Source organism: Salvelinus sp. IW2-2015, linkage group LG11 (assembly GCF_002910315.2).
Source record: "Salvelinus sp. IW2-2015 linkage group LG11, ASM291031v2, whole genome shotgun sequence".
Classification (NCBI taxonomy): domain Eukaryota; kingdom Metazoa; phylum Chordata; class Actinopteri; order Salmoniformes; family Salmonidae; genus Salvelinus; species Salvelinus sp. IW2-2015.
This window is the reverse complement of record NC_036851.1, coordinates 40,928,139-40,955,203: the sequence shown is the minus strand read 5'-3', so window position 1 is coordinate 40,955,203 and position 27,065 is coordinate 40,928,139. Positions and strand designations below refer to the sequence as shown.

At 47.9% G+C, this 27,065-nt stretch overlaps 1 protein-coding gene across 1 annotated transcript; it reads left to right on the top strand.

Moving 5' to 3' along the window:
* The first annotated feature begins 9,811 nt into the window (after nucleotides 1-9,811).
* Nucleotides 9,812-25,879, top strand: LOC111970729 (protein bassoon-like). The gene is made up of 7 exons (XM_070445836.1): nucleotides 9,812-9,844; nucleotides 10,124-10,942; nucleotides 13,519-20,010; nucleotides 21,770-23,891; nucleotides 24,255-24,956; nucleotides 25,687-25,713; nucleotides 25,863-25,879. Exons 1-7 carry the CDS (start codon nucleotides 9,812-9,814, stop codon nucleotides 25,877-25,879), a joined length of 10,212 nt encoding a protein of 3,403 aa, XP_070301937.1.
* The last annotated feature ends 1,186 nt before the right edge of the window (nucleotides 25,880-27,065 follow it).

Here is a 27,065-nt window from a genome sequence, read left to right as displayed (position 1 = left end):
CAGTGAGCGTGGATAGARCCAAATCAAATTTTATTGGTCACATACACATGGTTAGCAGATGTTAATGCGAGTGTAGCGAAATGCTTGTGTTTCTAGTTCCGACCATGCAGTAATATCTAACCTGTAATCTAACAATTCCCCAACAGTGCAAGAGTGCAAGAGAGTCAGTGCAAAAAAAAAGGGGTCAATGCAAATAGTCCAGGTAACCATTTGATTAACTGTTCAGCAGCGTTATGGCTGCTGTTTAGGAGCCTTTTGGTCACAGACTTGGTGCTCCGGTACCGCTTGCCGTGCGGTAGYAGAGAGAACATTCTATGTCTTGGGTGGCTGGAGTCTTTGACCATTTTTAGGGTCTTCCCCTGACAACTCCTAGTATGGAGGTCCTGGATGGCAGGGAGCTCATCTCTAGTGATGTACAAGGTCATATGCACTACCCTCTGTAGTGCCTTGCGGTCGGACGCCAAGCAGTTGCCATACCAAGCGGTGATGCAGCAAGTCAAGCTGCTCTCAATGGTGCAGCTGTAGAACTTTAAGGATCTGAGGGCCCATACCAAATCTTTTTACGCTCCTGAGGAGGAAAAGGTATTGTCGTCTCCTCTTCATGACTGTGTTGGTGTGTTTGGACCATGATAGGTCCTTACATATGTAAGCATATTCACTTTACCGCTACTATGTACAAATTACCTCGACCAACCTCGGTACATTGACTCGGTACCAGTAGCCCCTGTATATAGCCTCGTTATTGTTATTTTATTGTTACTTAAAAAAAAAAAAATGTTTATTTAGTAAAACATTTCTTAACTCTATTTCTTGAACTGCAATGTAAGGGATTGTAAGTAAGCATTTCACCGTGAGGTCTATACCTGTTGTATTTGGTGCATGTGACAAATACCATTTTATTTTATATTTGCTATGCTAGCCAAATGTAGCTCACACCACCAGAGCAAATGGATAATAAACCTGCTCGTCGAATCTCATTCAAAAATCATGGGCAATAATCTGGAGTTGGTCCCCCCTTTGTTGCTATAACAGCTTTAGGCTTTCCACTAGATGTTGGAACAGTGCTGCGGGGACTTGCTTCCATTCAGCCACAAGAGCATTTGTGAGGTCGAGCACTGATGTTGGGCGATTAGGTCTGGCTCGCAGTCTGCGTTCCAATTCATCCCAAAGGTGTTCGATGGGGTTGAGGTCAGGGCTCTGTGTAGGCCATTCAAGTTCTTCCACATCGATCTCAACAAACTATTTCTGCATGGACCTCGCTTTGTGCATGGGGGCATTGTCATTCTGAAACAGGAAAGGGCTTTCTCCAATCTGTTGCCACAAAGTTGGGAGCACAGAATCGTCTAGAATGTCATTGTATGCTGTAGCGTTAAGATTTCCCTTCACTGGAACTAAGGGACCTAGCCCAAACCATAAAAAACAGCCCAAGACCATTATTCCTCCTCCACCAAAATTTACAGTTGGCAGTATGCATTCGGGCAGGTAGCGTTCTCCTGGCATCCGCCAAATCCAGGACTGCCAGATGGTGATGCGTGATTCATCACTCCAGAGAATGCATTTCCACTGCTTCAGATTCCAATGGTGGCGAGCTTTACACCACTCCAGCCGATGCTTGGCACTGCGCATGGTGATCTTAGGCTTGTGTGCGACTGCTCGCCCATGGAAACCCAATTCATGAAGCTCCCGACAAACAGGTCCTATGCTGACGTTGCTTCAAGAGGCAGTTTGGAACTCTGTAGAGAGTGTTGCAACTGAGGACAGATGCTTTTTACGAGCTACGCACTTCAGCTCTCGGCGGTCCCGTTCTGTGAGCTTGTGTGTCCTACCACTTGGTGGATGAGCCGTTGTTGCTCCTAGACGTTTCCACTTCACAATAACAGCACTTACAGTTGACCAGGGCAGYTCTAGCAGGGCAGAAATTTGACGAACTGACTCCTTGGAAAGGTGGCATCCTATGACGCTGGCATCCTATTAAGTCACTGAGCTCTTCAGTAAGGCCATTCTACTGTCAATGTTTGTCGATGGAGATTGCATGGCTATGTGCTTGATTTTATACACCTGTCAGCAACGGGTGTGGCTGAAATAGCCGAATACACTAATTTGAAAGGGTTTCCACATACTTTTGTATATATAGTGTATTATGTCATTATCATCTGGCTTTGCCCATATTGTTAGGTATACAGATCTATCTATTTCCATCTAATCAACCTTGTCAGAGAAATCCCATATGGTGCCCTGTAGGAGAACGAGAAAAGAGAGAGGGGTGTCCACATACTTCTGTGTATATATAGTGTAACTCGTTTGTTCAGTTTTGGTGTTGGATCAAAAAATATGTACTTGTCATTTTGTGCTATCTAGCCAACTAACTAGCTAGTTAACTAACTCACAATTATGGTGCGCTGCAGCAACGGAGGTTCACTGGGGAACCTCTTGGTTGGCATGCATATAGAACGTTATTGTTTTGACAGTTAAAAAGGTTGGCTGTGCAGTGAGCTGGTTACAAGTAGAGGAATCTCTCGTGGACAGATCTACGTAAACATAACTGGTAGCATAGAATATGTTGGGATTGTAATGGGATGCGTGGGATAACCAGCAGCAGTAATTCTGGTGTTTGGGGTTTTTGTCACTGGTTATTTGAAAAAAAATCACGATTTTGCAGGTGTTAGCGTCTTTCGAATTTCTGAAGGCGAGGGGACATTGGTCCCGTAGCTTGCAAAGAGATAGGGTGGAGCTCCTCATTCCATTTCTGCTTCTTGTTCTAGCATCTCTTCATCTTTTCTCTTAACACGTATGGATCCAGAATTTAATGAGCAGCTGACCAATTGAGTGAGACTAGTTCTGGCTTAGTTGCAGACATATTCAGCAGGTTGTTTTTCTCATGCTGCTACTACACACTGAATTCTTGAAATGTAACCAAAAACTGAATGCATTTGAAATATTACAATCTAAAAATAAGATGCTTTTCAAATGAGTTTACAAAAATGTAATCTAGCGGTGGTCAAATAATGTAATCTAAAATATTATGCAATGAATTATGGAAGCATACTGTAGCAGAGATGTCCTCTATGATGTCATTATTTAACACCTGTGTTGTACTTTCCTTTATGAGCTTTATGCTGTGGGACGGTTTTGTAATATATTGTTGTAGTCTTCATTTCCTCCTCAGAGGTTAAAGAAGGCATCATAACAATAAAGGATGCCGTCTGTAGTGTCTTAGCTCTTATTACTTATTTATATAATAAGAAAGACTCTGAATACAAGACATTGAACTGGAGGTTCACATTTACTAAAAGTAGTTAGTACCAGAATAACATAGAACAACACTGTGCATGACCAAGGGTGCTCCATTCTTAAAGGGGACATCAGTAATTAACAGAACATAACATTCCTTCTTTTATACAATCAGAGTTACTTTTACCAAACCACAGCTGAAACATTTCCCAGAACTTGTTGTAGTTATTTTGCATCTTTTGATTTGAACTTGAACAGTTTGTTTTTGTTTGTTTGTTTATAAGTCCAGTCTGTCTGGTGGACGGTGCCTTCGTTCTGGGTAGTGCCTAGGATTGTCTGGAGGCTCGTGAACATCCTCAGTGTGTGCTTGTTCCATTATAGCTTCTGCTATAGCAACACCTTCATCAACACGTTCTGTTCTTTCAGCCTGGGGTCTCTTTACTGCCACACCGTCCTCTACAGTTCCTTGTGTGTCACTCTCAGGAGCTCTCTGTGCCTGTTCTCTCTCGATTGTTGTGCTGTTTTCGGTTAATGTGACGCCGCCACAATATGTCTGGGCTCACTTGAACCTGGCAAGTTCTGGGTCCCAGTTGTGTATGTACGGTCCCTCTTGTCCATTTCCCTCCCCTTCTGTAGTCTCGCACCATCACTTCCTGTCCTGTTTGGAGATGGCGCTCCCGGCCACTTGAGAGCATCTTGGCTTGTTTGTTCAGCACATCATTACGCCTGTTTGGCTTCATGATGTTCAGCTGTGTGCGGAGAGGCCTCCCGAACATCAGTGCGGCTGGGCTTTCATTTGTCGTGGCATGTGGGGTGTTTCGGTAGGAGGCCAGGAACTTGGCCAGTTTTGTTTGCAAAGTCCCTTCGTCTCGTTTTGCTGCATGGAGTCCTTGCTTTAGGGTTTGCACAAAGCGTTCTGCCAGCCCATTGGTGGCAGGGTGGTATGGAGCTGAGGTTGAGTGTTTCATTCCATTTACTGACATGAATCTTGTAAACTCGTCACTTACAAAAGCTTGCGAGTTGTCACTTACCAGCTGCAACGGCAATCCGAAGCGTGCAAACGTTGTTCTGAGACACTCTATCGTCTGAGCTGAGGTGGAGGAGTCAGTGCAAAACATCTCTGGCCATTTGGAATGGGCATCAATTATAACCAGAAACATGTGCTTTTCAAAGGGACCAGCGTAGTCCACATGAATTCTCTGCCATGGCTCTGTGAGCCATTCCCAACGGGTTGACTGGGACAGGAGCAGGCATGTGAAGGGTTTCCAAACATCCGCTACAGTTCTTTTCCATATTTTCTATCTGTTGATCCAGACTGGCTCCTAGCGAGCAGCTTCATTTTGACAATCCCAACATTACCTTCATGTAGTTGCTGCAAAACCTGATGTTGGCATTTCTGGGGTATCATGACTCTCATTCCCCACATCAAACATCCTTGGTACATTGTAATTTTGTTTCTCCGCTGGAAATACAGAGTCAGCTCCTCTCTGCCTGTAGCTGGCCATCCTGACATGGTGTAGGTGGACACTTTTGACAAGGTCACATCTTTCCTTGTCTCCTGTTTGATAACTGTGCTTGTGACCGGTAGTGCCTCGAGCTGAGCGGTATGGAAAATGTCCACTGCATTCACAGTCCTTTGTCTTTCTCTTGTACACGGCAATCTGGATAATCCATCTGCATTTGTGTGGAGGGACGACGGCTTAAACTCAATGTCATTCATATGACTGGGAGGAACAAGGCGTATTGCTGTATCCTGGCTGCTGGCATTCCCAGAATGCCTTTCTTTGGACTGAAAATGGAAAGCAACGGCTGGTGATCCGTAACCAGTGTGAAACGCTTGCCATATAGGTATGCATGGAATTTCTTGACGCCCCACACTAGCGCCAGTGCTTCTTTGTCAATTTGTGAGTAGTTTTTCTCTGCATCATTCAATGTTCGTGACGCAAATGCACCTGGCCTCTCTGACCCATCTTTCAGTGTGTGTGAAAGGACGGCCCCTAAGCCATAAGGGGATGCATCACAAGCCAACTTCACTGGCAGGTCAGGGTTGTAATGCATCAGGACCTGTTCAGATGTGATGAGCCGTTTTGCCTCAAGAAACGCATTTTCACACTGCTCTGTCCACCGCCATGTCCTATTCTTTTCCAGGAGCTGATTTAGAGGCTGGAGTACTGCTGAAAGGTTTGGGAGGAATCTTCTGTAGTAATTGATCAGTCCCGTAAAAGATCTCACTTCTGTGATATTTCAAGGGTGCTCCATTCTTAAAGGGGACATCAGTAATTAACAGAACATAACACTGTCCTCATATGGACACCGTATACAGGATATGATTTATGGTACAGATGGTAATCGTCTGTAGAGGTGTTTATCGGGTTATATTATCGCCTTTGTGAGTGAAGACGTGACGGCTACAGTACACAGACACAGACACCATTTCTCTATGCCTAGGCCCGATCCTAGATCAGCGGTTCTACTCTGAGACACTTTGAATGCAGGCCCTGGGCTACAAACATGGTGCCACCATGTCTCTTTTCAATTCTCATAACCAGTAATAGAAGCATTTTTATTTTCCATTGGTCTGAGAATAAAACAACTGCTAAGACTGAGACTGTCCTAATATGGAAACCGCAGATCCGTCTCATTGATCAGCTCCTTTGATCTGAAATGGAATGTGTTTCTGTTAATATTCTGTCTTTGATAGGTTTACACCCTTTATCTCAAAACGAGTGTTGACATAATCTGTGGTGGGAAGTATGAATGTGAGTGCCTGTGTCTAACTCTCGGGTTATGTCCGAAATTGCCTATAGTGAACAACTTTTGACCAGGGCCTATAAGAATCCTGTCAAAAGTAGTGCATTATATAGGGATAGGGTTTCATTTTTGATGTACCTTTTGTTGATTGAATGTGAGGGGTGACAGTCTGTGTGTAACTCTGTTGAGGGTCATCTGCTCCATGAAGGATTACATCTGAACAGTTGACTGTGGAACTAATTGCAGTTTGGTCTCTGTGTCTCACCACTAATAACAATAGTACTGATTTGTATTCATACAGTGGCGTCATCTCATGTGCTTCAAAGCGCTTAACAATGTCTAGTGATTAAGCCTTCTCATGCAGATGAAAGACTTGATTTAGACAGCCTTTTGAAATGTACAACTACAGGGGTTTGACTGAGTCCTTTAGCCAGCTCTGACCTATCCTGTCAAGGGCCACACTGCAGCTAATGCCATGCCTGAAATAGCTAATCTGACTTTAAAGGAGGTCATAGATATCATGGACATTTGGTTCACAATGTAGGAAGGAACATTTTTGTTGAGCATATACTTAATCCAATGCCTGTCTGTTTTAATCTGAGGCAAATTATCACACTCTGAAGAAATTCAGATTAGGGTTGAATGGCGGGAACCTGTTACCAAGATTTCCCGCCCAAAACCACTCCATTTTCCAGGGTAAATAACTGCGAGAAACCGTAAATTATAATCAATTATTTATTTTAACAGCATTGCGTGAAATGGAACTGTAAAATGATATGTGATGTCTAAATCTGGCATCCCTACGGCCTCTGCATGATGAATCAACACTCAGGGTGGGGACAGACACCCCATCTCAGTATTGAGCGCAGTTCACAATGCATGTGTAACCGGTGCTGTACTGCACCGCTGTAACTCTGCGTTGTGTGTGGTTGATTGAGACTATAGATGTGAAATTTGGAGATCAGGTAGTTTTAATTAAGCAGAATTCACTCTCTGCATCCTGCATCTGCATCCAAAATAAAATAAAACATTTGTAGAGCACATATGTTCTGCGAATCGTCGCCTCTTTCTCTCATAGTGCATCAAAATGATTTGAGCACGAGCACGCAGGGCAAAACGTAAGTACACACTCCCCTACTCCCAGGATGCAGGCATTTTTAATTGTAAAGATAGTTTTTATTGCAGCTGCAGAGTATTAAAACGTCCTATCACCAGTGTTGGAAAAGTACTCAACTGTCATACTTGAGTAAAAGTAAAGATACCATAATAGAAAATGACTCAAGTAAAAGTCACCCAGTAAAATTCTACTTGAGTAAAAGTATTTGATTTAAAATATACTTAACTATCAAAAGTAAAAGTATAAATCATTTCAAATTCCTTATATTAAGCAAACCAGATGGCACCATTTTTAAAATGTTTTTATTTTTATTTACTGAAAGCCAGGGGCACACTCCAACACTCAGACATAATTTACAAACAAAGCATTTGTGTTTAGTAAGTCTGCCAGATCAGAGGCAGTAGCGATGACCAGGGATGTTCGGTTGATAAGTGCGTGAATCTGATTATTTTCCTATCCTGCTAAGCATTCAAAATGTAACAAGTAGCCTACTTTTGGGTATCAAATGTATGGAGTAAAAAGTACAATATTTTCTTAAGGAATGTACAGTAGTGAAGTAAGTCGTCAAAAATATTAAAGTACAAATACCCGAAATAGCTACTTAAGTACTTTACACCACTTCCTATCAACGAATATTGTTGCTTTGAATCAGTGCACGCGCGAGGACTCTCTCGCAGTCTCTCTCTCTCCATCAACTCTTCTAGATTGATACGTACAGTATATAGGCCTACATTTAATGCAGTATTAGCCTTATATTTAGCTAATTAATGATGGGTTATGCATAAGCTTCTAATTTATAGCCTCTGTCCCTTGCGCAATACGCAAGCACCTGTGCTTGTAACGTCTGCTTCCAACTCACTCTCAAACACGTAGATAGATCCCCTGAACGCAGCTCACACTCTCAAACACAGATCCCAATCACCTGTTCACACACCTGTATGTCAACAAACCATTTCTGTATGGACCTTGCTTTGTGGACAGGGGGGTAGTCATGCTGAAACAGGAAAGGGCCTTCCCCAAATGTTGCCACAAATTTGGAAGCATAGAATCATCTAGAAGGCCATTATATGATGTAGCGTTAAGAATTCCCTTTACTGGAACTAAGGGTCACAGCCCAAACCATGAAAAACAGCCCCAGACCATTATTCCTCCTCCACTAAACTTTACAGTAGGCATCATGCATTGGGGCAGGTAGCGTTTTCCTGGCATCCGCCAAACCCAGATTCGTCCATCGGACTGCCAGATGGTGAAGCGTGATTCATCACTCCAGAGAACGCGTTTCCACTGCTCCAGATTCCAATGGCGGCAAGCTATACACCCCTCCAGCCAATGCTTGGCATTGCGCATGGTGATCTTAGGCTTGTGTGCGACTGCTCGGCCAATCCATTTCATGAAGCTCCCGACAAATAGTTATTGTGCTGACGTTGCTTCCAGAGGSAGTTTGGAACTCGGTAGTGAGTGTTGCAACTGAGGGCAGACGATTTTTACGCGCTACATGCTTCAGCACTCGGCAGTCCCGTTCTGTGAGCTGGTGTGACCTACCACTTCGCGGCTGAGCTGTTGTTGCTCCTAGACATTTCCACTTCACAATAATAGCACTTACAGTTGACTTAGGCAGCTCTAGCAGGGCAGAAATGTGACAAACTGACTTGTTGGAAAGGTGGCATCCTATGACGGTGCCACGTTGAAAGTCACTGAACTCTTCAGTAAGGCCATTCTACTGCCAATGTTTGTCTCTGGAGATTTCATTGCTGTGTGCTTGATTTTATACAGCAAGGGGTGTGGCTGAAGTAGCTGAATCCACTTATTTCCACATACATTTGTATATATAGTGTAGCTACTCTACTGGTGCCAAAATGTGACTGTAGGGTGTCAGCAAATATAATAGTTTACACTATTCATCTATGGCAAAGATACTTATGTTTCCCCTTTCATCTGTGTCTGGTGTTAACTAATTACTGGCTAGCTAGTGCTTCAGCCAGCATGGAACAAAATTGGGTGAAGGGTCATCCAAAACTCTGACGCAGTTCTCCTGTCAACACATCCATCAGTGCTGCTGTGAACCGCATCACAAGAGACATGCTAAACGGGATATGTATTTTAAAAAATGGACATGATTGCTTTGTGTATCACCAAATTTGCTTGAGATGATTTTACTGCAACACTGCTCACTGCATCCAAGTTGCTTGACATATGCGTTTCAAAGAGCTGTCAGTCAAGGCAAGCTCATGAATATAAGCTTCCCGCCCACTTAGCCTGTCTTTTTAAACTTCCTGGTAGTTAGCCATGAGAKAATTTTTTTTTCTTCTAAAATGTTGATTATTTCTATCCTCCAAAAATATTATGGGTGATATATATATTATGGGTCACTCAAAGTCTATTTTACATGGGAATCAGAATGACTGTTCCAGATGAAAGAAAAATAGTGATGTCCGAAATGCCACTGTATTCCCTATATAGTGCACTATATAGGGAATAGGGTGCTATTTGGGACGCATCACTGGTGTAAATTAGCGGCTTAAACCTTCTACGAGACAGCTGAGTTATTGGAGAGTTGTGTTTTTATATTATTTCAGTTAAGAGGACATGCTTAATTTTTAAGTGCTGCTGTGAGCACAGCGGTGGTGCAGACAACGGTAGTGCAGACAGCATGTAGTGCAGACCGCAGTAGTGCAGACAACGGTAGTACTATTCATGTCCTGTCTTATCTTAATGTTACTCAAGCAGACTCACCTTGTTGGACAAGTAAGGCACCTCTTCTCAGCTCCCACCATCCCACTTCTACCACATTATGTGTCACTGTGGTATGTGTGGGGCTGTTTGCTGAATGTTTCTTCCTGACTTTATGTTTTATTAATTGTTTCTTGACTGTAAATGTTCTTTGACTGGCATTGTTATTGTCCCTTTTTGAATTATCATTATAGAATAATCTTCAGTTTGCAGTTAACAGACAATGTTTGTTTTGATACAATCCTGTACCTTGTCGTTTTCTAAAGGCCTCTTTTTGTTCTGTCTGTGTTTCAGAATAAAGAATGGCTCTGCCTGAACTGCCAGACCCAGAGAGCTTTGTCTGGGGCCCTGGGAGATGCTCCACTTCCTGTTCCTCAGCCAATGGGATCCCCACGGCACTCAGCTCCAGCCAATCAACAACAGCCTCAGCAGAGAGGGCCCAATCAGCAGGCAGGGTTACGGCCCACTGATCCTCATCAGCAACAAAAACCACTGGGTGCCCAAGTAAGTGGCCCTCCTTTCTCCCCTGCCAAACAGAGCAAGGGGCCTGCCCAACCCTCCCCTGCCAAGGTACAACCCTCCCCAGGTAAGAGTGCACACTCTCCTGCTAAAACAGCCCAGCCCTCCCCTGCCAAGGGTGCACCCTGCCCCACTAAAACAGCATCCACCCCTGCTAAGGGCACACCCTTCCCTGCCAAACAGATAGGACCCACTGCCCAGAGCAAGGGTCCTGCCCAGCCCTCCCCAGCCAAGGGTGCACTGTCCTCTGCTAAAACAGCATACACCCCTAACAAGTGCACACCCTCCCCTGCCAAACAGACAGGACTCACTGCCCAGAGCAAGGGTTCTGCCCAGCCCTCCCCTGTTAAAGTTGCATCCACCCCTACCAAGGGTGCACCCTCTCCTGCTAAGAGTGCACCAACTCAACCTAAACCCAACAAGCAGGCCGGTAAACAGCAGCAGGGCCTGGATAAAACTAAAGTCGTCCCCAAAACTCATAAGGAAAATGAAGCCAAAGCCTCGCCCAGGAAGGGAGCACCTGAAGCCATCACCACATCAAAAGATGAAAAGAAGAAACCCGTTGAAGATTCACAGAAGTCAAAACACCATGACGTGAGCCCCCTGCAACTTTGCAACTTCAGCGTCTTCACCACCGTTATTCTTCTTGATTTACCACCAGAATTTAATTTACCTCATTTTAGTAATCGTTGTTGTCACCATCATCATCACTATGATCATTATAGCATATCATTATATCATTCTCATCCCCCTTCTCCTTGTCATCTCTATCCCCATGCATCAGCCGTTTACCATGCATCTGGTATCTTTTCTTCATGTTTTTATTAGTTCAATCATAATGTATGATCTGCATTATAGTCATCCCTGTCTGATATTGTAATCATGACTAATCAGTGTTATTAGCTAACATGCAATGCACATTTAAAAAAAAACTTAATCATTATATTTTGATCAGCTTGTTTATTTTTAACATCATTCATCATTCTTCAACAATGGCAGAGATTTCATTGCACATTTAATTATACGAGCATGTAACCAAAATATCATGTTTTTTCTTTGCGTTTTATTGTTCTTTTTCGTTTTGTTGTTTTTGTCACTTTTTATCTGAACTTTTTTGTAGTCATATGTGCATTTCATTGTCTGTAATTGTTGCCTGTGCTTTAATAACGTTCATTTTATCATCTGTTATAGTTGCATGAGCTTTAATAATGTTAATTACATTATCTGTTATATACAGTTGAAGTCAGAAGTATTCATACACCTTAGCCAAATACATTTAAACTCAGTTTTTCACAATTCCTGACATTTAATCCTTGAAAAAATTCCCTGTCTTAGGTCAGTTAGGATCACCACTTTATTTTAAGAATGTGAAATGTCAGAATAATAGTAGAGAGAATGATTTATTTCAGCTTTTATTTCTTTCATCACATTCCCAGTTGGTCAGAAGTTTACATACACTCAATTAGTATTTGGTAGCATTGCCTTTTAATTGTTTTAACTTGGGTCAAATGTTTCAGGTAGCCTTCCACAAGCTTCCCACAATAAGTTGGGTGAATATTGTCCCATTCCTCCTGACAGAGCTGGTGTAACTGAGCCAGGGTTGTAGGCCTCCTTGCTCACACACGCTTTTTCAGTTCTGCCTACAAATTCTATATAGGTTTGAGGTCAGGGCTTTGTGATGGCCACTCTAATACCTTGACTTTGTTGTCCTTAAGCCATTTTGCCACAACTTTGGAAGTATGCTTGGGGTCATTTTCCATTTGGACGACCCATTTGTGACCAAGCTTTAACTTCCTGACTGATGTCTTGAGATGTTGCTTAAATATGTCCACATAATTTTCCTGCCTCATGATGCCATCTATTTTGTGAAGTGCACCAGTCCCTCCAGCAGCAAAGCACCCCCACAACATGATGCTGCCACCCCCGTTCTTCACGGTTGGGAGGGTGTTCTCCKGCTTGCAAGCCTCCCCCTTTTTCCTCCAAACATAACGATGGTCATTATGGCCAAACAGTTCTATTTTTGTTTCATCAGACCAGAGGACATTTCTCCAAAAAGTATGATCTTTGTCCCCATGTGCAGTTGCAAACTGTAGTCTGGCTTTTTTATGGCGGTTTTGGAGCAGTGGCTTCTTCCTTGCTGAGCGGCCTTTCAGGTTATGTTGATATAGGACTCGTTTTACTGTGGATATAGATACTTTTGTACCTGTTTCCTCCAGCATCTTCACAAGGTCCTTTGCTGTTGTTCTGGGATTGATTTGCACTTTTCGCACCAAAGTACATTCATCTCTAGAAGACAGAACGCGTCTCCATCCTGAGTGGTATGACGGCTGCGTGGTCACATGGTGTTTATACTTGCTTGCTATTGTTTGTACAGATGAATGTGGTACCTTCAGGCGTTTGGAAATTTCTCGCAAGGATGAACCATACTTGTGGAGGTCTACAATTTTTTTCTGAGGTCTTGGCTGATTTCTTTTGATTTTCCCATGATGTCAAGCAAAGAGGCACTGAGTTTGAAGGTAGGCCTTGAAATACATCCACAGGTACACCTCCAATTGACTCAAATTATTTCAATTAGCCTATCAGAAGCTTCTAAAGCCATGGCATTATTTTCTGGAATTTTCCAAGCTGTTTAAAGGCACAGTCAACTTAGTGTATGTAAACTTCTGACCCACTGGAATTGTGATACAGTGAATTATAAGTGAAATAATCTGTCTGTAAACAATAGTTGGAAAAATTACTTGTGTCATGCACAAAGTAGATGTCCTAACCGACTTGCCAAAACTATAGTTTGTTTACAAGAAATGTGTGGAGTTGTTAAAAAACGAGTTTTAATGACTCCAACCTAAGTGTATGTAAACTTCCGACTTCAACTGTATTTGCCTGTGCTTTGATGACTGAATTATTTTCAATGTAATTATTCTCATGTCTTGCCAGAATAGTAATACAGCCTGTATAAACTCCAGTGCTTTTATTCCAACCCCTATCATCTGTGAAACAAATGCCCATAAAAGTAACTCTGCCGATGAGTTAGGTGAAACGATAGGAAAGAAAGGGTGCACTGTTGCCTGTAATAGACTTTTTGCTACAGAAATTAATTACGTCAGGGGGCAACAGGACTGATGCTAATACTGGCCTCTGACTTGTCTCTCTTGTTTCTCTCTTTCCTTTAGGATTCCAACAAGTCCAGCACACAGAGCCTCAGTGACACGGGATACTCCTCAGATGGGATCTCCGGCTCCGTGGGTGAGATCACAGGCCATATCCGTGAGGAACCGGGGTTAAAGCTGAGTGAACGTAGCCTCTCCAGCCCCTCTGAGATCACTAAGCTAGAGAGCTCCATGCGGCCACTGCTAGAGTCCAAGTCCAAGACCGCTACAGACCAGGGCGGGGAGAACAACTCTGACGGGGAGGTGTCGGACGATCTCAGCTCCAAGCTGCGCCACGACTATGTGGAGGACAGCAGCGAGAGTGGTCTGTCCCCCTTACCGCCCAGGCAGAAGAAGTCCCATAAAGAAATGACAGATGAGGAATTCATGAGGAGGCAGATCATGGAAATGAGCGCTGACGAGGACGAGATGGAGGAGGAGGAGGAGGAGGAAGGGTACGGCTACCAGAAAACGAAAAACAAAAAGGATTTGGGGAAGGAGAAACGACGGAGCCTCACCCACCATTCCAGTAGTTTTGAGGAGGACACCAAGGGGGTAGATGGCGAAGACAATGAAGGTATGATGGCTTCCCAAGGAGGCCTGCGGCGGTTTAAGACCATTGAGCTGAACAACTCAGAGCATGACCTCAGAGAGCCAGAGCTGGAGATGGAGAGTCTGACTGGATCACCAGAGGAGCGGTCGAGGGGGGAGTATTCATCTACCCTCCCTGCCACAACTCCCAGTTACACATCTGGCACGTCCCCTACCTCCGTGTCCTCCATGGAGGATGACAGTGACAGCAGCCCCAGCCGCAGGCAGAGACTGGAGGAAGCCAAGCAGCAGAGGAAGGCTCGCCACCGCTCCCACGGCCCACTCCTGCCCACCATCGAGGACTCATCCGAGGAAGACGAGCTGAGAGAGGAAGAGGAGCTTCTGAGAGAGCAGGAGAAGATGAGAGATCTGGACCTGCAGAGGATCCGCAGTACAGCCAGGAAAACCAAGAGGGACAAAGAGGAGCTAAGGGCCCAGAGACGTAGAGAGAGATCCAAGACTCCCCCCAGCAACCTCTCGCCCATCGAGGATGCATCCCCGACAGAGGAGTTGAGACAGGCAGCAGAGATGGAGGAGCTCCACAGATCCTCCTGCTCCGAGTATTCCCCTTCCATGGACTCAGAGGCAGAGGGCTTTGAAATGATGGGCTCCAAGCTCTACAAGTCAGGAAGCCACCACAACCTACCCACCTTCATGTCTCTCTACTCCCCCACTGAAAAATATACTGCCACTTCACCGTTGGACAAGACACTGAAAAGTGCAGAGGAGGTGTATGAAGAAATGATGAGGAAAGCAGAGATGCTGCAGCAGCAGCAGAGACAGCCAGGAAGGCCAGGCCAACAACAAGGAAGTCCGCAAAGGCAACCGGCTGGGGCACCTCAGCCTAGCAGCAAACAACATCTAGGCACTGGAGCACCTCTAACCCCTGGCTCCAGCCCCACACAAATCTCTGCACCTGTTTCCTTCTCCTCAAACGATCCACGTGGGGCTGGAAAAGGGGCCCCACCAGGAATCAGTGTGACACAGCATCTATCGAAAGAAACCCAAGACCGGATGAGGACGCAGACTGCCAAAATAGGGGGTGTAATCCCTCCAGTGGCTGGAAGACCAGGTCCTCAGGGACCAGCACATGGGGCGCCTCCTCCTGACTCTGGAGCGCCCTCCATCGCATCCTCCCTCTTCTCCTATTTCAAAGGCCCCAGTCCTCCTGTTTCCCCTTCCCCCTCTCCCTCACAGAGTCCAACTCATTCCCTGTCCCTACGACCTACAGGGCCTGGGGTGTCCCCACAACATTCTCAGCCTGGCGCTGGTGGCGCAACCTCCCCAGTACCACCGCAACAACATGATGCCCAGATGTCTCGAAGAACAGCATCGCCACGCCTTGCAAGACAACAGTCCTCCTCCGACTCACCAGTAATGGGGATAACGCTGGGCTCTAAGACCACCACCAGTCCTGCCAGGCCTCTGACTGTAAACTCCTCCACTTCTCCCCTGTCCTCGCCAACACAGGCTATCCGTCAACCCATGTATCAGCAATATATTCCTTCAACAAGCTCTCCAACGTCCCCACAAATGCATCTATCGCAACAATCCCCTCAACATGGTTTACAGAGGCCCCAAAATGCAGAGAAGGTTAATATTGGTATAAGCAGGACAATGACAACCACAGCTACCACATACAGTCGTGGGTCAATATCAATGGAAAATATCTCCCTATGTAGGATCTCCAATGTCCCAGGTACCTCTAGGGTCGTAGAGCAGGGCCAAATGCAAATGCGTCCGACTGGACCTGCATCTGTAGTGGACCTGAGAGCACCAATGAAGGCCTCCCCAATCATCATGACAGACCAGGGCATGGATCTAACATCTCTGGCAACTGATACAAGAAGATATTCCCTTGATGCTGAACAACCCCCCAACCATCACAAATCGGTGCAGCCACTGAATGCTGCCATGAACCTGAATGCACAAGAGCAGCCGCATGTTTCGGCGTCCACTCCAACAACAGTCAGCATCACTGTGGCAGCCTCCATGTTTATATCACAGCCGAAGGGGCATCCAGTGATTTACGGAGATCCCGTGCAGAACCGTATGGATCTGGGGCAAGGCGTTGGGTCAGCAATGTGTCTAACACAAACTAAGCCACCCATTACTGACCCGTCCATTCCTAAGATTGATGCGTGTCTGGAGGATCTGGGCATCCAGCAGCAGCAGCTCCAGATGCAGCAGCAGAAGCTCCTACAGCAACAACAGCTCCTCGAGCAGCAGCTTCAGCAGCACCAGCAGTCTTCCTTTGCTCGCTATAACCTAGCGAACCAGGTCCAGCCGCTGTTGCTGAAGAAAGACCTGGTGGTTAGCCAGACGAGCAGTGGCAGTGCCCAGCCTGTGGTCAGTGTGATTCCTAGAGTATCTCCCATGCCGCCCCAGCCAGCGTCTATAGTTCTACCTCCCTCTAACAATCATCATGACTATGGTCAGAGTGGGCTTGCCTTGGAGTTGAAGAACAAGCCCACAGTTATGAACCTGTCCACGGGAAAGCCCCATGTCATGATGGTCCAACTGGAAGATAGCAATGCCTCTCAGATGGCCACTGTGACTCAGCTGGTCAAAGAGCCTCCTCCTCCTTCCCAGGTCCTGGATCTCACTGGTGGACAGATACAGAAACCAGAGAACCAGGTGGCTTGTTGTGACGTTGTTTACAAGCTACCCTTTGCTGGTAGCTGTGCAGGTAACTTAACTCAGAAAAATTCTACCACTGAATCTTCCCAAATCACTCTTCCACCCCCTGCCCCACACTACAGTGTAGGCCAGCAGCAGCAGAAACAACAACAACAGCCACAACAACAGCAACAACAACCACCACCTGGTAATAATGGCTACCAGGCAGCAAGCATGCAAGGAGCACCAGAGGAGCCTAAACCGATGCAGGGAGTCCCTCTATACCCTATACCCCCTGGAGGCAGGCTTCAACCTTCCATGTCTGACACCAACATGTCTAATACAGGTCTTCAGTACTATCAGAGGACTAACCCTGGGGACCTGGCAGTGGATCTGAGCACCATGAATCAGGCCTACGAAGGAGGATATCTTGGCATGGGTGCGCAATACGGATCCTACACAGACTTACGTCATCAAGGAGATGTTGCAGGGCCTCCCTTGCCCCTGCGAAGGTACGGCTCCATGTCCAACATCAACCAAGACTACGGCTATAGTCAGGCAGGTTTACCGGACGCAAACCTGGCACAGTATAGTGCCACTACGGCCAGGGAGATCAGCCGAATGTGTGCAGCTCTGAACTCTATGGACCAGTTCGGTCAACGGTACAGCAACCCTGAGATGATGCAGTATGTTTCTGGAAGTGGAGCAGGGCCTGCAGCCAGGCTCAACCTACAGCAAAGCTTAGCATCAATCCGAGCCAACCTACTCTATGGCCCTGATGGGAGGCCCACTGCACACGGCCAAGCCCTAACCAATCTGATCAATGCTAGACAAGCAAGCATACGGGCCTTATATCCATCTGCAATGAGAGGAGCTGACGGTATGACATATTCCACCATCAACACCCCAATAGCCTCTACCTTGCCAATAACCACCCAGCCCTCCTCTGTTCTGCAACCCATGCCACAAGGAATATACCAACCTTACCCTGCAGGCGTGACCGCTGTACCACTGGCGAGCCTCACCAGGTTGCCTCATATGACCCCAAAGATGCCTCTGTCCACACAGGGACATTACGGTTACCCTCCTCCCAACCAGTTCCCTACAACGGCTGGTGTTCCTGGCAGTGTACCTGCCACGAGCACCTCCACCAAGGAAGCTCCTGTCTACCTTGGGAAGCCTTCTGCAGCCGTCTCTGTGCACACGGCTGCAACCTTACCACTGGCCCAGCCAATTTCTCATATGAGTGGACAAACTACTGCAATGCCAATTCAGTCTGCAGTAGTCCCTGCAAACCAACAGACTCCCCAAACTCAAATCCAAGCGCAAAATGTTACGATGCACCCCCATACTCAAACTCATATGCAAGTCCAAATGCAGCAACAAATACAGTCCCAAATACAGCAACAAATACAGTCCCAAATACAGCAACAAATGCAAACTCAAATGCAACAACAAATAGCAACTCAAACTCAAGCTTCATTTCTGACTCAAACCCAGTCCCAGCCTATAACTCAGCCTGATCCACAGGCTCTAGTGCAGGCCCATCTGCAGACCACTCGCCAGATTGCTTCTACTGCAGCAGCCAGCACCACCATCGCCACTTCGGTCGACCCAGAGCTGGAAAAGGTAGAGGAGCGTTTGAGACAGCAACAGGAGCAGATGCTGCAGATGGAGCGAGAGCGTGTGGAGCTGGAGAAACTTCGGCAGATGCGCCTGCACGAGGAACTGGAGCGAGACCGCATGGAGCTCCAGAGGCACAGGGAGAAAGAACAAATGCTGGTGCAGCGTGAGATTCAGGAGCTGCAGACCATCAAACAGCATGTCCTGCATCAGCAACAATCAGAGAGGGAGACACAGCTGGTCATGCAGAGGGAACAGCTAGCCCAGCAGAGGATGCAACTGGACCAGATCCAGTCGCTGCAGCAGCAGCTCCAGCAGCAGTTGGAGGAGCAGAAGAGGCAGAAGACAGCAGTAGTGGAGGCATCGGCTGCAGCTGAGGCAGCCGCTGCATCCGCAGCAGTATCTGCTCTAGCCACTTCCACTCAAGGTGCCATACAAGGGGTAGTAGTCGGAGGAATATCCCCTCAAGGTGCCATACAAGGGGTAGTAGTTGGAGGAGGAACCCCTCAAGGTGCCATACAAGGGGTAGTAGTCGGAGGAGGAGGAACTCCTCAAGGTTTCATCATCTGTGACCAGAGTGGTAGGGTGATTCAACAGGACGGCCAAAGTGTACAGTTCTGGCAACCCCACATGGAAGGGCAGGTGGTCCAAGCAGTGATGACCCCAAGGCCCATACCAAGCTCTGCCTCTGAGATGTCCTTGAGAAACAGTGAGAATCAGTTGGGGTCCAGGATCATGAAGAAGCAAAACTCTATGCCTCGTCTTAGGGATGGATCGGAGGAGGAGCTGGTGAGGAGGATTGCGGATAGCTGCGTGCAGACGGACGATGAAGAGGGTGAGGACAGGTACATGAACCGCAGGGGCAGGAGAACCAGGCGGATCGCCGACTGCAGCGTACAGACAGACGACGAGGATCAGGCAGCTTGGGAGCAACCGGTTAGGCGCAGGAGATCGCGCTTATCCAAACATTCAGACTCTAGCGGCGAGGTCAAATCCGATGGAACCGCCAAAGTGTCCTCCTCCAGCATAGCCATTCAGACCACCAACGACTCCTCATGCCAGACTGAGGCCGACCAGTTGAGCAGGATCTCACCTGCAATCCACATCACTGCGGCTGAGACAAATAAGGTGGAGCTGCTTCACTACATCTCTGCCCCAGAGAGGACCCATAAGGGTGAGAGCTTGGCCTGTCAGACAGAACCGGAGGCCCAGTCTCAGGGGGTGGTGGCCCCTCAGCTCAGCGTCCTCACCACCATCAGCCCATATTCCACCTCTATGCAGATGGTGGGCTCCACCCCATCTCCTCCCCAAGGGGTGGCTAAGTTCGAAAGGCGGAAACCCGACCCTCTGGAAATCAACTACCAAAGCCAGCAGCAGAACGAGTCCCCGTCTCGCCAGCCTCCCAAGTCTCCCCAGGTGCTGTACTCCCCTGTGTCCCCGCTGTCACCCCATCGGATGCTGGAAACCACCTTCGCCTCCCAGGAGAAGCTCAACAAGGCGCACGTCACGCCCCAGCAGAAAGCCTTCACTGCAGAGTCTCCTCAGCGTCACCAGAGCCTCCCCAGACCTATCAAGAGTGTGCAGCGCTCCATGTCGGACCCCAAACCCCTCAGCCCCACCTCAGAAGACCCTGCCAAGAACAGGTTCTCCCCTTACCATCAGCAGGCCCTCTCCAACAGTCAGGTATGTAATAAGTTACATTATTACTGTTTCTCTTTCACTTCAATAACTTTCACATTAACAAACAGTAAATCATATGAAACCTGATATGAAAATAAATAGTTAAAGTGTAAGTTATTAAGAAAAGAACAAGCATTTAACAAGACAGGAGACGTTTTTTCATGACTATGCTATATACAGTAGAGACCAGAGAAAGTACGTACTGAGGAGAGTGTGATACTGAATAGACTAGATAGTCTTGTGTGAGAGCACAGATGCATCACACAGGGTTTGGCATCAAAGGACGCGACAGAATGTTCTCAGGAGAGCAGCTGTCCATGCTAGGCACCAGGCAAGCTTCCCCTCTACTCCATTATACCAACCTCTCTTTTTCTCACTCCATAGCTTTCTCTGATATCCCTTTCTTTTTTCTCCTTTGCCTTTTCAGTCTGCTTTTTCTCTCCGTCTCTCTCKCTCTCTCTCTCTCACACACACACATACACACACACATACACGTACACGCACGCACGCACACATACACGCACGCACACACACGTACACACACGCATGCGCACACACACCCCATTCCTCTCTTTCTCCTTTATTCTTTCCCTGCTATATCTGGCAAAGCCCTTAGAAATGCCAGGGGGAGACATAATGTGGAGGCATCCTGGTACAGCCCTGCTGTCTTCCGGCATGTTAGCAGCTGGTCAAAGTAAAGTCAGATCCTTCTGTACTCAGTGTGAGGGCTGTCCGATGAACAGGCACACATAGGAATCATAAGAGGATTTTTACGTATATTTATTGTTTTATTTGTGCTGGCCATACATCAACATTTTAATAAAATGGCATTCTCACGGATACTTAATACATTCACTATGGGTCTACACAACTCCTAAACTGTAAGTAGAAAGAAGAGTTTGTTGTTGTTGGCATATGTTTTGAGATAAGTGATCAGGATGAAGGACGTTTTTTATTTTATTTATATGATAACTATGTTATGATTAGAATCTTCTAATGCTCTAAAAATGATTCATATTAATAATTTATGCTGAGAATAGCTCCCAAGTTGCCCATTCTCTCTCACTTGGACACCATTCTTCATGGTTGTAGCACTCATCTTTTGCAGAGTACATTTTAATAACAAACATATTATTTATGACGAAAGTATTGTTGAATGGACCCAAACAAATCTAAACATAGAATTTATACATTTTACCTTCATTTTACTGCAGTGAGCTAAATCAGGGTCACACAGAGTTTTCTTGGTAGTCTTAAACAATCTACTGAAACAAAAGTACACACCTCACACATGGTAATAGGCTTAAAGTAAAGAAGACATCTGTACCATGTCAGTATTCAATTTTGAGTTTACATCCCAAAATTACACTTTATATATATCACAGCAGACTGAAATATAACAAAAACTGTTTTTTAAAATAATGTTTATTAAATATGAAATTATGAAAAATATTAATAACATTCCACGCATGAGGCCACTCGGTCATTTTATTGCAGGAAAGGGCTACAGTGATGCTAAATTAGTCTATAACATTACCATTTTCTGAATTAAGCTATAGAAATGACAAAGTATCAAGGTATAATGATTAGAATAGGGGAATCAAGGTATAATGATTAGAATAGGGGAATCAAGGTGTAATGAGAAGAATAGGGGACTGGACTAGAATCTTCTTTAGTGCAGTTAGTCTGATTTCCATGCAGGCATTCTGTTCAATGTTATGTGAGTGTTATCCTGATGGTGTTTCTCTGCCTCTCTCTCCAGATGGCCACCCTGCAGCAGCAGCAGCAGAACTCTCTGATGAGAAAGGTGAAGAGGACCCTACCCAGCCCGCCTCCAGAGGAGAGCCCTCTCCCCATCGTCACCCCAGCCATGTCCCACATGTACAGCAGCTCTCTGGGGATGCAACCCCAGCGGGTGCTGCCCAGGCCCGCCCAGGGTGTCACCAAGGCCGGCCTGCTGAGCGAGCTGAAGGCCGTGGAGCAAGAGTCCACCAAGCTCCGCAAGCAGCAGCAGGAGCTAGAGGAGGAGGAGAAGGAGATTGACGCCAAGCTGCGGTACCTGGAACTGGGCATCCATCAGCGCAAGGAGACCCTGGTGAAGGAGAGGGAGAGGAGGGAGCTGGCCTACATGCGCTGCATGGGCGACGCCCGCGACTACATGTCAGACACCGAGCTCAATAACCTGAGGATGGTGGCGGCCACGGGAACGTTTGACGGTAATGGTCTGCTGACGAGGCCCAGCACGGCGCCGCTGAGCCAGTTCCCCAACGACCTCGGCCCAGCCTCMCAGTACCCGCCCACCTCCTCCTACATGGCCTATCAGTACCCACAGAGCCAGCCCACGCCCACACAGCAGCCAACCGCTGCTTACCAACAGATCGGTTTCCAGCCCCCTCAATACCCTACAGCCTCACAGCCCCAGCCAGGCACCTTCCAGCCCCACCCACCCCAAAGCTCAGGCTACCAGACCCAGCCAATCTACCCAGCCCACGGGGGCTACGGCCAGCCTTCCTACCCGACAGACCTGGGCATGCAGCAGCATGGCCACCAGGGTTTCCAGCCTCCCAACCCCTCTATCCTGGGCCAGAACCTCCCCTACTCAGGCCAGAGCCCATATTCTGGCCAGGGCATGTCCTTCCAGCCGCAGGCTGAGATCCTCACGGTCCACCAGAGGCCTCATCAGACCTCCCTGGCCGACTTGGAACAGAAGTTGCCCACCAACTACGAGGTGATCAGTAACCCTGCCGTGTCGGTGGCCACATCAGCTCCAGACACCGGCTTTGGCTCAGTCTATGCCTCCAACACCATGCCCAATGCCTATGGGCAGTACCGCCCCCCGGAGTCAGTCCTGACCCACGGTGTGGACAGCCCCACGCCGGCCTACGCTGCAGATGGCCTCTACACCGCAAACCTGGAGCAGAACATCCCCAGGAACTACGTCATGATCGACGACATCAGCGAGCTGACCAAAGAGAACACAGGCTCGTCTGTTGACGTTCTGGGACATCCTGTTGCAGGACGCTATGGTGAGAATGGCCCTGCGCGCCAAACTGGCTATGGCAATGAGCCTGTGGACCCGTACATGTCTGCAGGCACCACAGGCTACCACCAGAAGGGCTCTGTGGATCCCCGGACCAGCACCACTGTAGGCAGTGGGGGATCTTCTTATTACTATGACGACTATAATAAACACCTCAGCACACCACGCCCAGGGGGCCCGGGGACCCAGAAACACCCATTCAAGAACCTGGCTCCCGCCGTTGTCTCCTCCGGTAAGCGCAGCAAGCACAGAAAGCAGGGCATGGAGCAGAAAATCTCCAAGTTCTCCCCCATTGAGGAGGCACGGGACGTGGAGTCCGACCTGGCCTCTTACACCATGACCACCTCCACCGGCGGCAGCTGTACTGTGGTGTCTCGGTCTGGGGTGAAGAAGAGCGGCAACGACCAGCGGAAGTACTTTGGTGGCCACCCGGGAAGCCGGGAAGCCCTGGAAGAGGAGGACCGGATGTACGGCTCGGGGAGGTCCCGGTCTACTGGCTACGGCATAGACAAGATCTCCTCCAGGGACTCCTCCAGGAGCAAGTCTTACGAGAGGGAAGCCATGGAGCGGTCTCAGAGAGGCGGTGGCGGACGGCCCGGACTGCGCACCCATAACTCAGAGGAGGAGAGCCCCCTCAGCCCCGTGGGGAAGTCTGTGGGGGTCGGACGAGGTGGCACAGGGGTACCAGTGGACCCCCATGACGTGAGGAACCAGTACGGCTCCAGCCACTCCCTGCCGGATGTCCAGGACCACCACATGAAGGACCTGCCCAGGAGCCACGTGTACAAGCCAGATGACCCGTATCTCGTAGACGATCAGCACGCTGCTGTGTCGGACAGTGAAGGTAACTGGTGCTGAATGCCACTAACAGCCTGACTTCCTCTGTCTTTCTGTCTGCTGGAAAGAGTCTGCATGCCAAGATTCTTCAGAGTAGCATGATGGCTTCTTCTGTTTTGTGACTGTGAATGTTGTGCCCAATGCATGAAACCGCATAAGCCTGTTTTCTTTTTTTTCGTTTTGCCTGCTGAAACATTTTTATTTTGGTGATTTTGTAGACTTTCCATGTTTTTGAAACTTTGGGCCCTTCTTTTTGTCTGTCGTCTGCATGGCTTCAGTTTAGACTGTATGTCTCTCTCTCCTCTTTTCCTCTCTACACATCATAAAACGAAAGTAAACTGACTGATGATAATCTTTGTTGTTCAAAAAGCCTATCATCTGGGTCAGGAGGAGACGGACTGGTTTGAGAAGCCAAGGGAGGCTCGCTCCAACCGCTCCAGACACCATGGGAGCGCAGGGCACATCTCCACTGGTAGACAACAGACCGGCGCCAACGTGAAGCACACCTACCATGACTATGATGAGCCTCCCGAAGAGCAGGACCTGTGGCCTCAGGACGAGTACAACAACCAACCTCGCCACCCCTCGTCTACCTCATCATCCCGCGACCACCGTGGTCACCATGCCAGCAGCTGCGGTAGCTCGGGGAGGCACTCCTCTTCCCGCCACTCCGGTGAAGAGCCTCGGACGTCCAGCCGCTCCTCCAGAACACACCCCAAAGACCAATCCGCCCGCTCTGAGGGCCGTGGATCCTCCTCCACCCAGAAGAGGGGAGGCTCGGAACCCCGCTCCTCCCGGGATGGCTACCGGGACCGGGACTCTGGAGACTACTCCTCTCGTGACCCGGCCTCTGGCCACCACCGTGAGGGCACCAGTGGCAGGGGTCAGAAGCCGCCAGGCTCTTCCTCCAGGAGACAGGAAGGGGTTCCTTCTGCAGGGGCCAAGCAGGGTCTGGGGCAACAGCCCCAGGGGGGTCCAGGCGGGCAGCAGCAACAGCCCCAGGGGGGTCCAGGCGGGCAGCAGCAACAGCCCCAGGGGGGTCCAGGCGGGCCGGCACCAGAAAAGATCTCGAGTATTCTCGTATTGAGGGTAGCATGTCATTCCTGTTGTCTAGCCATGTCATGTCTCTGTTTGGGTAGCAATGTCATTTCTGTTGCGGTAGCTAATGTTCATTCTCTGTTTGGTATGTCATGTCATTCTCGTGTTTAGGTAGGCATGTCATGGTCGCTGTTTGGGTTGCATGTCAATGTCTGTTTGGGTAGCAACGGTTCATTTCTCTGTTCTGGGTAAGCATGTCATCTTGTTGGTCATGCTGTCTCGGTAGGTAGCATGTCATTTCTTTGGACATGCATTTGTGGGTAGCATGTCATATGGCGCTCTTGTCTAAGGGTAGTGCGTGATGGGTGAAGGTAACGCTGGGCGTCTAGTGTGTTCTGTGAAGTGTGCGCTCAGGCAATCGTCAACGAGGCTGTCCTTGATCGGGTAGCATCGCTCATGCTTTCTGGTTTTGGGTAGCCACGCTTCTGTAATCTGTCTGAGTGTGGAGAGTTCGCACCTGCATCTGGGCGAATGTAGACTTGTTTCTTCAGGAGGTTAGAGCGCATGGTGATCATTGGCTTCTCTTTGTTCTCTCGCGTGTGTTATGGGACATCGTTCATTCGTCTGTATTGGGGTGAATGGAACCATGTTTCATGGTTGTGGTCTCAACTGGCATTTTGGATTTCATTGACCGTAGCATGTCATTCCTCTGTTAAGTAGTGAGCTATAAGGTCCACGTTGTCTTTGTTTTTCTTGTGTTGTAGTTCGTTTTGCCTGCGCTGAAGTTTTGGGTACTGATTCTCGATTAGTCGCCATTTGGTGCGTGATTTGTGTGTAGCGACTAGTGTCCCATGATGTCATTTTTTGACATAACTTTTGCGGGTTCTCTCTCTGGGTATCCTATGTTTGATCTTGTCGTTCTCACTGCTGTCTTATGCAGTTGAGGACTGTAAGTGATGTCTATGTCCATTCTCCTGTTTGGGTAGCCATGGTCATCTCTTCTGTTTTTGGTAGCCAGATTCAATTCCTGTTTAAAAGTAGCTAATGCCATGGTCTGTTGGGGTAGCATGTCATCTCTGTTTGGGGTAGCATGCATTCCTGTTTGGGTAGCATGTCATTCTCTGTTTGGGTAGCATGTCATTCTCTGTTTAGGTAGCATGTCATTCTCTGTTTGGGTAGCATGTATTCTCTGTGTTTGGGTGTATGTCAATGTCTTTTTTTGGGTAGCATGTCATTCCTCTGTTTGGGTAGCATGCTCATTCTCTGTTTTGGGTTAGTATGTCCATTCTCTGTTAGTGTTGGTCATGTCTTTTGGGTAGCATGTCATTCTCTGTTGGGTAGAAGCATGTCATTCTCTGTTTGGTAGTATGTCCTGTCTGTTTTTGGGTGTATGCTCATTCGCTCTGTTTGGGTTGAGCGAGTCCCTAAAGACAGTAATGTATCGTAGTTGCAGGTGTTGGAGCTGACGACGAAGAGGTGTCCAGTCCTCACCGATGCCTGTGAGGGGTGGTGGTAGCTGTCTTGGGTGGCTGTGCTGCTGCTGCCGCCCCAATCGTTGCCTGAGCAGGTTTCATCCCCCCAATAGCTGCTGCACGGTGTGGCAGAAGTCACCTGTTGCAGAACAGAAATGTGGGTAACAAAATTGTTACTGTGCAGCCTGTTCACTCCAGAAGTGAAAATAAAGGGGGGAATTACATAGGCCCAGTACTTTCATGAGTATTGCCAGGATGCACAATTCAATTTATCTTGAAATACCAAACCGCCATCTCAGGTGTACTCACAGCTGTGGTTGTTGGCATGGCCTGCGGTAGGTTCCGGCTGGCTGCCGGCCTTGTTCCGGTGGTCCTTGGCCAGTTTAGCCTGCTGTTGTGCCGGCCCTGGTACTAGCATGGGCCTGCCATGTGGTCCTGGCCCGCAGTGACTGGAGTGGCCTGGATGGGCTCCGCGGCTATCGGTCTGGGGAAGGCTGGCTCTGCTGGGTGGCAGGGCTGCTGCTCAGCTGGGTACGTTGCTCGCTGCTGCCGAGGCTGCGGGTCTGGTTTCGCTCCACGTCCTGGTCGCTGGGACCCAGGCTGTTGCCTGACAGGGGCTGTTGCTGCTGGCCCCCTGGAACGCCCTGGGGCTGTTAGCCTGCTGCTGCCCA